This window comes from Lepisosteus oculatus, chromosome 15, assembly GCF_040954835.1.
Source record: "Lepisosteus oculatus isolate fLepOcu1 chromosome 15, fLepOcu1.hap2, whole genome shotgun sequence".
In the NCBI taxonomy this organism is placed as follows: domain Eukaryota; kingdom Metazoa; phylum Chordata; class Actinopteri; order Semionotiformes; family Lepisosteidae; genus Lepisosteus; species Lepisosteus oculatus.
The window spans coordinates 19219249-19231710 of NC_090710.1; the positions used below are offsets into that span (position 1 = coordinate 19219249).

General features: G+C 42.7%; 1 protein-coding gene across 4 annotated transcripts in view; it reads left to right on the forward strand.

Annotated features, from left to right (window-relative positions):
- The first annotated feature begins 9405 nt into the window (after positions 1-9405).
- gsk3ba (glycogen synthase kinase 3 beta, genome duplicate a) overlaps positions 9406-12462 on the forward strand; it is a 105028-nt gene continuing 101971 nt past the window's right edge. For 3 of the 4 annotated variants that reach the window (XM_015363857.2, XM_015363859.2, XM_015363858.2), the window contains exon 1: positions 9406-10373. In XM_015363857.2, coding sequence (XP_015219343.1) covers positions 10286-10373 — 88 coding nt within the window. In that variant the 5' untranslated portion in view covers positions 9406-10285. The remainder of the gene's footprint in view (positions 10374-12462) is intronic. The other variant, XM_006639046.3, reaches the window with a different exon arrangement.

The following is a 12462-nucleotide window of genomic DNA, read 5'->3' on the forward strand; positions in this document are numbered from 1 at the left end:
GTGAGTGCTACTGGGCAATAATCACTGATTCACATACCTTATTTTTCTTAGGTACTAGGATAATGGTGATCCTTTAAAAGTAGTCAGCAACAGCTGCATACATCCTGGATACAGCAGTAACATCCCCTTGGTGGGATCTTGAGTATCTGGAAAAGAAAGTAAATTAGAGCAGTGTATCCCAACAGTGAGATCAGGGACCCCTGCGTTTCCTTAGACCTGGTTGAGGGCACATTCCTACAAAACCTATGGTTGGCCTGATTTAAATTTCAAATTTCAAATTTATTTCAAATAATAAATAAATAAGTTTCAGTTTGGTTTGAGGCTTTATTGGGATTGATTGTTTATGGAAAAGGTGGAGAACCACAAAACCATGCTGAAAAGTTTCTAAAAGTTTGGCCTTGTTAATGTTGCACACGTGCAGGTGATAATTCCAGCTCCTGCAACACCACGGCTGGCAGCCAATCTCCCAATCAATGGCTCATCTAGCCACAACATGGTCTGGCAGGCTGTCAGTACTGCCAGCCCATAATTAAACTGCCTCATTAGCAGCGGGATATTTATTCCCCCTTTTCCGCCATTGCAGTGCTCAGTCTTAGACTTTACTCCATGAGCGGCATTTGTTTCTTCAGGTGCGTTCGTTAATGTCTCACAACACAACAGACTAGAGTGCTTTCACTTGAATCAGAACAGTATTCAGCTTCTATCCATTACTTACACGAAATTACACGAAAGAACAAAATACCAACTAAAGCGTACCTCTGTGTTGCACATGCTTTCAAACTGAAAACATTTGCCTCTGTTTAAAAGGTGTAAAACAGGTTAAATGTATCAGTAGAAATGCCCTAAATCTCTATGGTAACCTACAGGTCATCTATAGACTAATAGGAGTTATAAGGCTCTTTATTCACATTATTCATTTGTTTATAAGATCATTGTGATACAGAGAAGCTACATTGTTAAGTCTGAAGAAATGTTAAGTTAGGTATAAAAATCTCATTATTTAAGCACTAGTCACTCTATTCTAAATACCTTCTTTTTGTCCTGGAAAGTAACCAGCAAGATCCTTTTAAAGTATGGGCCTTTGACACCATAGCAGGATTACAGATGCCAAAAATAACAGTATCTCATGCACATGCGTCTGTATGTAAAAAACATATTACACATAATCAATTTAAAATTGTATATCCAACAATTGTGTACAGTAGGTTTGTTTTTATCTATAACACCATGGTAATCTCATAACACTTGTTACCTTATGCGTGTACGTTCTGTGTGACCCAGTGGTCACCTGAAGCACCAGTGACCTCGCATCTGTTAAAAAAAGGGGGGACCTAGACAGTCTCAAGTGAAACTGGCACCAGATTCAACACAAACTGAGGAGTCAGAACAACTCGCCTCATTATGTTTCTAGGTACAGAAAGGAATTCATAGAATGAAGGGGTTGAATCTGTCTTTCCTTTTCAATTAGAAGGCCAGACCTGGCGAGACACTAAACCAGTAAAAGCACTTACCAGGTGCATGCTGAAATCTCTGATCTCGGGTTCTAGCCCGGGTCATGTAACTATCTGGCTGTGACTGGGATTCCCTATGCGTTGCTGATCTCTCAGAAATTGGGCTGGCTCAGGTTCTAAAGCCACTAGCAACCATATGAGTATGACCTCAACTCATCTGCAGCCCCACTCAAAAACACCCGGCTGAACAGCAGCCAGCTAGCGACTTTAACTGTTCCCCTGGCGCTCTGTTGGGTTTTATTGGGAACTTTCAATGCCTATCACTTTTGCACAGTCAGATTCTGTAAATAAATCTGACTCTGCCCTTTTCTCTGTCCTAGCTACAGCACTACGGTGCTCAGTAGGTGCGCTGGAGAAGAGATTCCCTGAACAACAGAGAGAGAGACAGTGGGTCCAAGATCAATCCAAAGACTCACACAGGGGCTGAGCCCTGACTTTTAAAAATGAAGTTTCCTGCTGAGTATAACATCAAGTGAGAAAAAATCACAGTGCTTGAATTCTTCTTGCTTGTAGTGGAGTAGCAAAAGAACCCAATGAACAGTTTAACAACCAGAGGGAAAATATCCTTAATTTACTGTGCATGAGTTTAACTGATACATTAAACGTAATCTAACATCTAACATACAGAAACCCTCTGTAAAATACTTTCATTATCTAGTTGCGCACACATTTTAATTCTATTTCCACTCCTTGTCCCAGGTTCTGTTTGAAGCTGCATTATTTGAATATGGTTATAGATTTGGTCTATTGTTTTTGATTTGATCAGCATTTCTTCTCTAGCTGTCTTCAATCTCTTGGTTCTTAGCAGCTACTGTAAAAATCTTTGTGGAAGCTACCGTTAGGAGAGTTTGCAATTTTATACATTTGCATGATAATTTTACATTTTATTCATGGTTTAGCTCTACATTTAACACTGTTTTATTAATGATGACACACAAATCAGAGGACACAACTGAAACCGTAGAAACATCCAAACTTTCAAACTGAGAACAGGAGGCACTTCTTTACATGAAAGGTTGTGGGAGAGTGGAGCAAGATACCTGTTGTTGAAGCCAATACCATAGTTTCCTTCAAGAAACGAACGGAAGAGATCTTCATTGATCTCTTCCATTCGTTTGGAAGATCGTTTGGCCATCAGCCAAACGATCTAGATGGGCCAAATGGCATTAACCTGTTTGTTACATTGTTTACTGTAAATTCTTGCTGCTTGTGAAGTTTTGCTGTGCTTACTTTTTAAAGATTGTAAACTTTTTGGCTTTAAACTTAGTTTTTGTTTCTAATTTTGAAAAATATGCATGAGTTTGTCTGATCCAGGGCAAAAAGCTGTGACTTCTCCTGTCAGTGTAGCATTTGTAAACCGGCTGCTATTGTGCTTTGTTTCTTGCAGTAATAGCTAAATAGTAATATCAATGTATTTTAAATAATCCATGGTGTAATAGTAAGGTTTAATGAACTTGAGGTATCATTATTTTCTTTATTATTAGAGAATGTGACATGTAACTATACCAAATGTGTTGCAAGATGCAGTACTGATTTCTGGGATCTACACCATGAGCTATGAGTGCTGACGCAAGAAGGCTAGTCTCCTTTATAGCACATGCACAATAATGATTTTCGAGCTTCTGGAGCAGACAGGAAATGTGGGCGTTCAGTGGGTGATGGTGACAAGCTGTTTTGGCTTGCAATGAAAGAGAGAGTTTCATTTGGAAGATGAATTTACAGTCCTATGTATGGCTCACTTGCCTTTTGAACGCATTGCAATGATCAAGTGTGGGTCAACTTGGGTAAAGTGCTGCTTTAGATATGCAAATCTGTAGAGTCATTGCTTTAACTCATCAGGCAGCTGGGCAACTTGGTGAGCAACAGCCAGTGCCCTCCCTGAGGAATCCTTATGGGGGGTATTTTTGGTGGATAATATTTTTGGAAGCATATTCTTTTAACAAATTTGGTTTCTTTTGTTCAAACCCTGTCTTGAAAAGTCAGATCCCTTATTTAAAATTTAAAGACATTTCAATATGTTTTTAAATGACATTTCAAAAAGTAGGCCACTCCCAGAAACACAGGCATCAAGGCAAGACAACAACCTGAACAGGTTGCCGGTCATCACAGGTTGCACTTACATTGGACCAGTTTGAAGACACCAGTTCAGAAGGTAGATATTTCTCATTTCTAATACTGCTAATACCAATAATAATGCTTCTCATACACTAGACATTCTTTTCGAGTGTTTTGTAAAGATCAGCTTGGGTACAAGTGGGAAGAGACTGCTCCTGGAATGATCCCAGCAAAACAGCTTCCGCAGAGGCAGTTTGTTCTTCCGGCAGTGGTGCCTGTGGATGCAGCTGAAGGATTCTCTGGAAAGTACAGCAGGGAATAAAGCATCCTTTTGTGATCTGACATGCACTTTTGACTAATACTGCTAATACCGATAATAATGCTTCTCATACACCAGACATTCATTTAGACACAGAGGAAAGGAAGATCCTCTTCAGGAATTTTACTCCATCACAGTGGAAAATCAATGACCACTAATTCCATGAAACAACATTAAAAAAACCCCAACATTGCCTACAGTAGGATGTTAGACACACCTGATTCTGGAGTACCCCAATCCAGTAATTCTTACAGGTCACCCTAAATCATCTGGCACAAGATCAGGACCACTTGTTCCAGGACTTGATCAATTCAGTAATTTGTGTTTCATTGAAGGGATCACTGGTTCTTGAAGGCAAAAGAATATCTTAATTTTTGTTCCATAATCTTTAAACTAAATACTTGAAAACATCACCTGTTAAATTAACCATATTTGTATTATTCTATGTGTTTAAAATTGATTATTTGAAGGATACCTATAAAGCCTGCTGGTCTGAGACTTTCCAGGATCAGAGTTAGAGACCTCTGTTCTACACCTGTGTAGACCTTGTCCTACTGTAGGATGAATGTAGTTGCTATTGTTTAAATTCCTGTGCTGTTTGCTCTTGAATAGTGATTTGCAGAATTAAAAGTGCATGCTCAGCCTACAAATGAGTAATTATCCTTTACTAATCCAGATACATCATCTGAGAACAGATTTGCATTTACAATGATCACCTGGCCAAGAGGCCACACCACGAAGCACAGAAGACAGCACTGTAAAAGAATGAGCAATTAATGAGATATAAATAACATAACAGGATGTTAACAAGTGCACAAGTCAGGCAGAAAAGATTTAATAACACTTACAATGCTCCTCGGATATGAGGCTTTACAATTGCAGCTCACTCTACAGGATGTTCCAGTCAGTGGCAGCAGCAAATTAAAATGACTTGTACCCAGAAAAGGTAGTCGGTCATAGGGGTGCAGTTTAATAATGGTCAAATAGCTTAAGGTATGGGATGGTACGGAGAGCGGCAATCAATTATGAAGACAAAAACGTTTTCGCGATTAAAAATCTTGTGAATTCATTTAAACCAGTGAAGCATGTATTATGCAGAGAGGGTCAGTTGGTCAAAGAATAATAATGATGTACCTGAGGGGGAAAGACAGTGACAAATCTAAGTCAACATGTATTGTAAAAGGCCTATTCATAAATGTTATCATCTTCGCAGAAAACCTTTTTAACTCAAAATCATCATCCAGACCATTAGGTTTTAAAGTAGAAATTTATTAAAGTATCCAACATGATTCATTTTGCTGTCTGTAGTGAATTTGTGAAATCTGCATTGAAATGCTTGGGCGAAGAGAACTTTGTAGCTTTGGATTGAAGTACAGTAAGGGGCTTTTTATGCTCATATTAACTAGCTGTAGTCAGCTTCAGAGATCGACCACAACAAACTTCAAGGTGATAGATGTCCAGCTAATACACACTTTAGTTGCACATGTAAGGGTTCTTGGGGTTTCCTCCCTTGCCGCTCCTGCCCTGCCAGTTCGTCCTTCGGTGCTTTGGCTCGAACCCGGGTCTCCGGCGTCATGCAACAGGGAACTTGCCGGCTGAGCTAAAGGAGACCTCCCCAGTCTGGGCAACTGAGATCCCTGTCATACGCAGGGGTGTATTCGTTACACACAGCATACGCTGAAAGTTTCTGTCACTCCAATAAGCAGGCGTGGAGATAGACATCTATGTTTAGCCTTCACATTTGATACATGGACTGGGTATCTTTGCTGTAGAGTTTCAATGGAGATTACAAGTTAATTTAATTATTGACACTTTTATTTCTTGGTGACTTACATTTCCACCTATTTATACACCTGTGTATTTTACTGGAATAGCTCAACTACTTTGCTCAGGGGTATATCACCCTGCAGCTCACAACTGGCAACCCACTGCTGCTAAGCAGGTGTGAGCCTGGTCAATACTGGGATGGAGACCTGGGAAAAACTAAGGTTGCTGCTGGAAGAGGTGTTAGTGGGTCCAGTAGGTAACACTCACCCTGTGGTCTGTGTGGGTCCTAATGCCCCAGGATAGTGATGGGGACACTGTACTGTAAAAAAAGAGCCCCTGTCCTTCAGATGAAACTTAAAACTGAGGTACTCACTCTCTGTGGTCATTTAAAATCTCAGGGCACTTCTAAAAAAGAGTAATGGTTTTACCTTGGTATCCAGGCCAAATTTCCCATTTGCCTTTACCAATCACTGCCTCATAATAATCCTTTTCTGTGAATTCATTGGCTTCATCTCTCTGTTCTCCTCCCCACGGATAGCTGGCGTGTGGTGAGCGTACTGGTGCACTTTTGCTGCCATCATCCAGGTGGGGGCTGCACATTGGTGATGATGGAGGGAGTCACCATTACCTGTAAAGTGCTTTGAGTGGAGTGTCCAGAAAGCCATGTATAAGTGTAATAATAATAATAATAATAATAATAATAATAATAATAATAATAATAATAATAATAATAATAATAATAAACTATTCTTATTATTATTACAGTGACTAACCTAGGGTTTGAACAATCTTCCAGTTACGAGTTTAGAAATCCTGACCACTGCTACACACTCCTGCATTCTTCCCACATTCTAAGATATGAAGGCGGGGTGTTACAGTGGTTCAGCCCCTTCCACACACCCCTCACACATACTCTGTAAACATGCGACAACAACAAGAAAAACACGCAGCTTAACAGAATATGGCAGCACGAACAGCAATCAAATGTAATGAGGGTAACAATTAGAACTACTTACAGCTTGTACAACTTGTACTACTTACGGTGATGGTGGAGGGGATCCCCATTACCTGTAAAGCGCTTTGAGTGAAGTGTCCAGAAAAGCGCTATATAAGTGTAAGCAATTATTAATATTATAATTTTTATTGTGCTCCCACAGTGCCTGTATGGCAAACAGGGCCATTGGAGCCTAGAGTGAAGTCCCATTTCCTGCAGCTAGGGGGCGCATGGTCTTTACAGTATTATTTTAAGGGAAGAAACTAAGCTGGGATGCTTTGGAGATTGGAGCCAATATCCACGTTGTTCTAGCGATGATGTAGCACATCTCACTTTGGCTTCTAAAATCTTTTTCAACAAACATCCATGCTGATTTGAATATGGATACAACTTTTTTTTAAATGTGAATATTCACATGAAAAGTCTGGCCTTGTGTGAGAATTTGCACACATGCTGTTTCCACATGCTGTCAGGAGTTTTGAAGCAATGCTTTTGCTGAGTGAATACCAGCTGAATTAAATAACTGAACAACACTTAAAAAATGGACACCTGCCTGCAGTGGATTTGTCTTCAGGTTTTCAGCTCAGCTCTAAACAACCACAATCAGGTCATTTTCTCACAACTGGAACAGCTTCTTATCTTATCTTAGCTTTTCCTGGCTCTTCAAGTGTGCTTTGTAGAGACCGAGCAAACCCACAAACACAATGCCCCCTTGAACAATATTATGTTTTGCCTGAAAAGATCGTAACAATACAAGACAGATATTGATGAAGTGCCTGACTGTTTTCCTTGTTGTATATGGCACTATAAACATCTTGTAAAATGAGCAAGCAAATGGCTAACTGTACCTGAATATCTCCACAGGATCTTCTGATAAAACAGTGGAGGTGAGCCCTTGTTAATGCAGGCTTTGATGTCAGGGATCCTGTAGTGTGCAGAACATGTTTAACTGCTTATTAGTGATAAAGTTGCTTACGTATTTTAAGCAACGTGGACTGTTTTCGCTCAAAACCACAAGCAGTGATCACTGTTATTTCACCAGAGAATGACTCTGTTTTTTGCTTTTGTAGCGTCAGGCTCAAACCTGTCGCAGGCCACTCATGAAATGATATGGTAGCCCCTTCTGCACAACACCTCATGAACAAATTGCCAAACTCGTAGATATCCCACAACCCAGCACTATATACACCTCCACTGTTCGTACCTATGTGAGAGAATGTGCATGCACAAGTCCCTGTCTTACAATAGTCACCATACTGTTGCTAACAATACAAACAAATGATATAAATAGTGGTGATACTTTAGTTGATAGAAATTATTAAAACACCATTAATAAATATTTTTAAGCCATATCTTAAAGCAGCCATATCACCCTGCAACTCACAACTGGTAACCCACTGAAGCTAAGCAGGTGTGAGCCTGGTCAGTACCTGGATGGGAGACCTCCTGGGACAAACTAAGGTTGCTGCTGGAAGAGGTGCTAGTGGAGCCAGCAGGGGGCGCTCACCCTGTGGTCTGTGTGGGTCCTAATGCCCCAGTATAGTGACGGGGACACTATACTGTAAACAGGTGCTGTCCTTTGGATGAGACGTAAAACCGAGGTCCTGACTCTCTGTGCTCATTAAAAATCCCAGGGCGTTTCTCGAAAAGAGTAGGGGTGTAACCCCGGCGTCCTGGCCAAATTTCCCATTGGCCCTTACCAATCATGGCCTCCTAATAATCCCCCTCTATGAATTGGCTTAATTACTCTGCTCTCCTCCCCACTGATAGCTGATGTGTGGTGAGTGTACTGGTGCACTATGGCTACCGTCACATCATCCAGGTGGTGGAGGGGAGTCCCCATTACCTGTAAAGTGCTTTGAGTGGAATGTCCAGAAAAGCGCTATATAAGTGTAAGCAATTATTATTAACAAACATGTTAAAACCTAATGAATGTCTTCACCAGAAAATAACATAAGAAAGTTTACACAAGAGGAGGACAAACACAGGTGGGAAGCTTGTTTTAAACTCCCACAAATCTCTGTGGTAAGAAATTCCTATTCTCCTTGTGTTCTATTTTAAATGCAGTTCCATGGTGTTCCCAGTTGTTTCATTTGCAGTATTGCTACACCCCCATGTTGATGTCTTCTGGACAGTTCACAAATATATTAAAGAAATGTTTCCTGTAACTGACACCTGCCTCACATTTGCGAGAGTAGACATAGAAGCAGAGCACATTTTTAGATATCTGTCCAAATTACCAACAGTTAGGTTAACCTTCTAAAGATGGCGCCCATTTTGAAGTACGCTAACGTAATTGACTCTAGCATGATATGGGATATCTATGGTTAATCTAGAGCGGCCTTGCTCTTTGCTGCGTAATTTGCACTCACGACCAACGAGATTGGTGAACACCCGGCGTCCTTCTAAAATTCGATTGGACTTTGCTCAGTCACTCCTGACGCAAACCCACCTCAGCCCGCCTCTGTTACCTATTTATGGTCGTTTTCGTTACAGCTGGTGGCATTCGGCTATCTTCGGAAAAATGGGGGCATGGGAGGTGGGAGGAGGGGGGGGCGCAGTCCCATTGGCCCTCAACCCCCGGATCTCTCCGCCCGTCTCGCTCCAGATTGGCTGACAGAACCTCCTCACGTCTGCTTGCGCGTTCACAATGTCCGATTCTCGCACAGCAGCTACTGCAGTCTGGTGACGTAGCCCACGCTGTTCGCAATTAGCCGTGGCGCCTTTGTCCGTACATTACGCAAATGACGTTGTGCGGGTCGGAGTGACAAAGAGAGCGAGCACAGAGACAGACGGAGACGGAATAGAAAAAGAAATTCTGAATTTGTGAGAGTGGCAAAATTGCTATTTCCCACTTAACTAGGCATCTAAGGCACTTTTTCGACCCCCGGCTTTATCCCAGAGAGTTCAGATTATAACATCTGTGTGTATGGGGCCGGAAGAGGCGGAAGAACTGGGGAGATCTTTTGATTTAAAATCGGGAAATTGGAAATTTTTCATTTGAATTGTTGGTTGGGCTGAGCAAGGAAGCCGCCATGGCTGAAGCTGTCGGATCATTGAGTCTCCACCTCAGAATATGAAGCAGATTTTCGTGGCTGCCTTGTGTAATCGGCGATATTTTAAGAGAAAGTTTGCGTTTTAGAAAAGCAAATCGGATCCGATTTTTTAAATAAAAAAGATCTAAGCGACCTTGTGTTCCTTAAAATAAATTAAAGGGAGTTTTTTTTAAAAAAAAAGATAGAAGATACCGTGGAGGGGGAGGAGAGAGAAAGGTTAGCCGTTTTCCATGAGACACTGGGAAATCAAAGACGTTTTTCTTTTGAAGGCCTGATCGTTGGAGCAGGAGGAGAAGACGAAGCAAGGAAAGGGGCCTTTTTTCCCTGGGAGAAAAAGGGATGATTTGAAAGGAGACCCGGGTCTGGGTGGACAGGAGACGCCAGGAATCGAGTGAAACCGGGAAGGGGCCGAGAGCCGTGGGGAGCTGCTTCCGTTTGCCGAGATACGCTGGCCGTCGGCTCCGACCGGGGGGAAGACCGCAGCGACAGATCTGATCCCAGCAGCAGCAGCAGCGGCCGAGAGAAAGGCGGCGAGAGAGAGAGAGAGAGGGGTGGGGGAGACGGAGATCGGTGAAGAGGGATCATGTCCGGACGGCCCAGGACCACCTCCTTCGCGGAGAGCTGCAAGCCGGTGCAGCCGCCGTCCGCGTTTGGCAGCATGAAAGTCAGCAGTAAGTGTCACCCAGCCTGCGTCCGACTGTCAGCGCCCGGGCCGCGCCGGCGGCGAGCGTGTGTCTGTCATACTGAATCGTGCGATTTGAATTGACGACGCTTGGGCTCTGGCTGTTAGATTTTTTTTTTTCTTGGGCGGTCGAGAGGTGATGGTGTTACTTGTCTATGCGGTCTATGGCGTTTTTATTCGGCGAGAAAGCCGGCCCCTTCGTAGCACGGTTGAGGTCTGACATCGGTATCGATAATCGATACGGTGCTTTCGATACGGAAGTGCATCCCTAATAAGCCAAACGTGCATTTTAATAATACACGTAGACGCTTAGAATAAGACCGCTAAGCGTAAGAGTAATGTAGAACCAGTTGTTCACACGGATTCGTGCAAAATGATTTTGATGATCATGCTGCACAGTCTGCGATGTAGCATCTGTCAGGCGTTAAAGCTACAGGCCGATTCCTCGCTGATAATCAGTTCTGTGTGACTTCATCGAGGAAGTGGATTGGTGATAAACCAACAGTATTGGAGAGACTGGGCTCCGAGTGTCTGCCAGAGTAACAAGGCGAGCGTAGTGTGCAACCGTATTTCACTTAATGCCAGAAGGACACTTCGACATCCTTTAACTGCTGTATTTGTTGTCCTTGCTATAGCTCAAAAGAAAATAATTCACGACAAAGTAAAAACAGTTCCGCACCACAATTTTAACATCCCCTTCCATTGACTAGTTGTGTGGGTGGTACTGTACTGCCTTTGCTATTTCAAGCAGTAGAATTATTAATACCGCGTTTCAGTGCTGGTGTCGGGCACCCTTCCACATATCTCACGCGGGAAAGAAGACGGCTTTCTGTCTGAGGAGCTAGGTGGAAGTTTGTGTTTGGCACAAATATGTGTCATACTGAATTTAGAAGACAAGCTTGCAACAACGGGGAGGGAAAGAGAGTTCCGCGTTTTCCGCAGAGAAGGGGCAGGGGTTTTGAATGTTGTGGTTAAAGGCTGTGAAAGATTGCGTTGACTGGTGTATGGGTTTTCAATATCACGTTTAATGTTTGAAAACTTGGTCTGAGGTGTGTGGATTTAATCTGTTGAATGTTCTTTGTGTGTGGATATGTGATGCTCCTGGTCCTGGACAGCCTGGGGTATCATGGTTTTCCAAGCTGTCTTTAAAGTAGTAGTAACTCAAGAGCTGGGCGGAGCTGTTGAACAGGTCCAGTTAAGCCGTTAACTAGCTGGTGTAGCTCGTTAAGAGATGGAATGAAAACTGCAGACGCACTAGTTCTCCAGGACCAGAACTGCACACCCCCAGTTTAGTGTTGCCTCATCCTTACCAAATGATAGGAAGCTGAACCTGGCACCAGTGCATTCCCACTGATGCAACACTGCCTGTCCAGGATCCAGAAAGGTCCAGGTCAATTATCCCATGTCTTGGGTTGTCCTGACAGATCCCTTGCTCACCTGCTAAACGTGCAGATTTCCTTTGCATTTATTAGTAAGGATTTGTCTCTGTAGGAATAAGGGTGTGAAGCATGAATCAAGCCTGGGATGCTGGAGAGAGCATCCCTTGCCAGCATACTTTCTTCCAGGACTTGATCGTTTTAGCTGATCAGCTGTTGGTTCAGCTGAATAATTGAGTAGTAGATCTTGGCACAGCTCCTGCAATGCAGTCAGGTTGGAAGCTCGTGTCTGGACGCCTGGAAGGCATGAAGGCAGCACAGTTCCTCTTGGCTCCAGAGTTTCGGGTTCGATTTCGGGGGGGGGGGGGTACCTGTCTGGGTATACCTGGCATGTTGTTACTGGGTTTTCTGGTTTCCTCCCAAGGACGTGCAATTTAGGATTGATTATTTATTCTGATGTTGCTTAGGATGGTCTCTTCTCGTCTCTGGCCTTTCTGATGTCCCGATATTCGCTTTGGTTTTTTGGTTGATAGTGGACTGAGTGGCCCAGAATTTGTTTGGGAATATTTTGTACTTGGATACCCTAACCTCCGTGCTACAGTGCTAGCTTCTATATGCAACCTTTACTCTTTCCAAAACGGAGCTTTTTTTCATTGCAAGAGGATGTATTTTTGTAAATTCTGCAGGTGTAAATAATCTTGT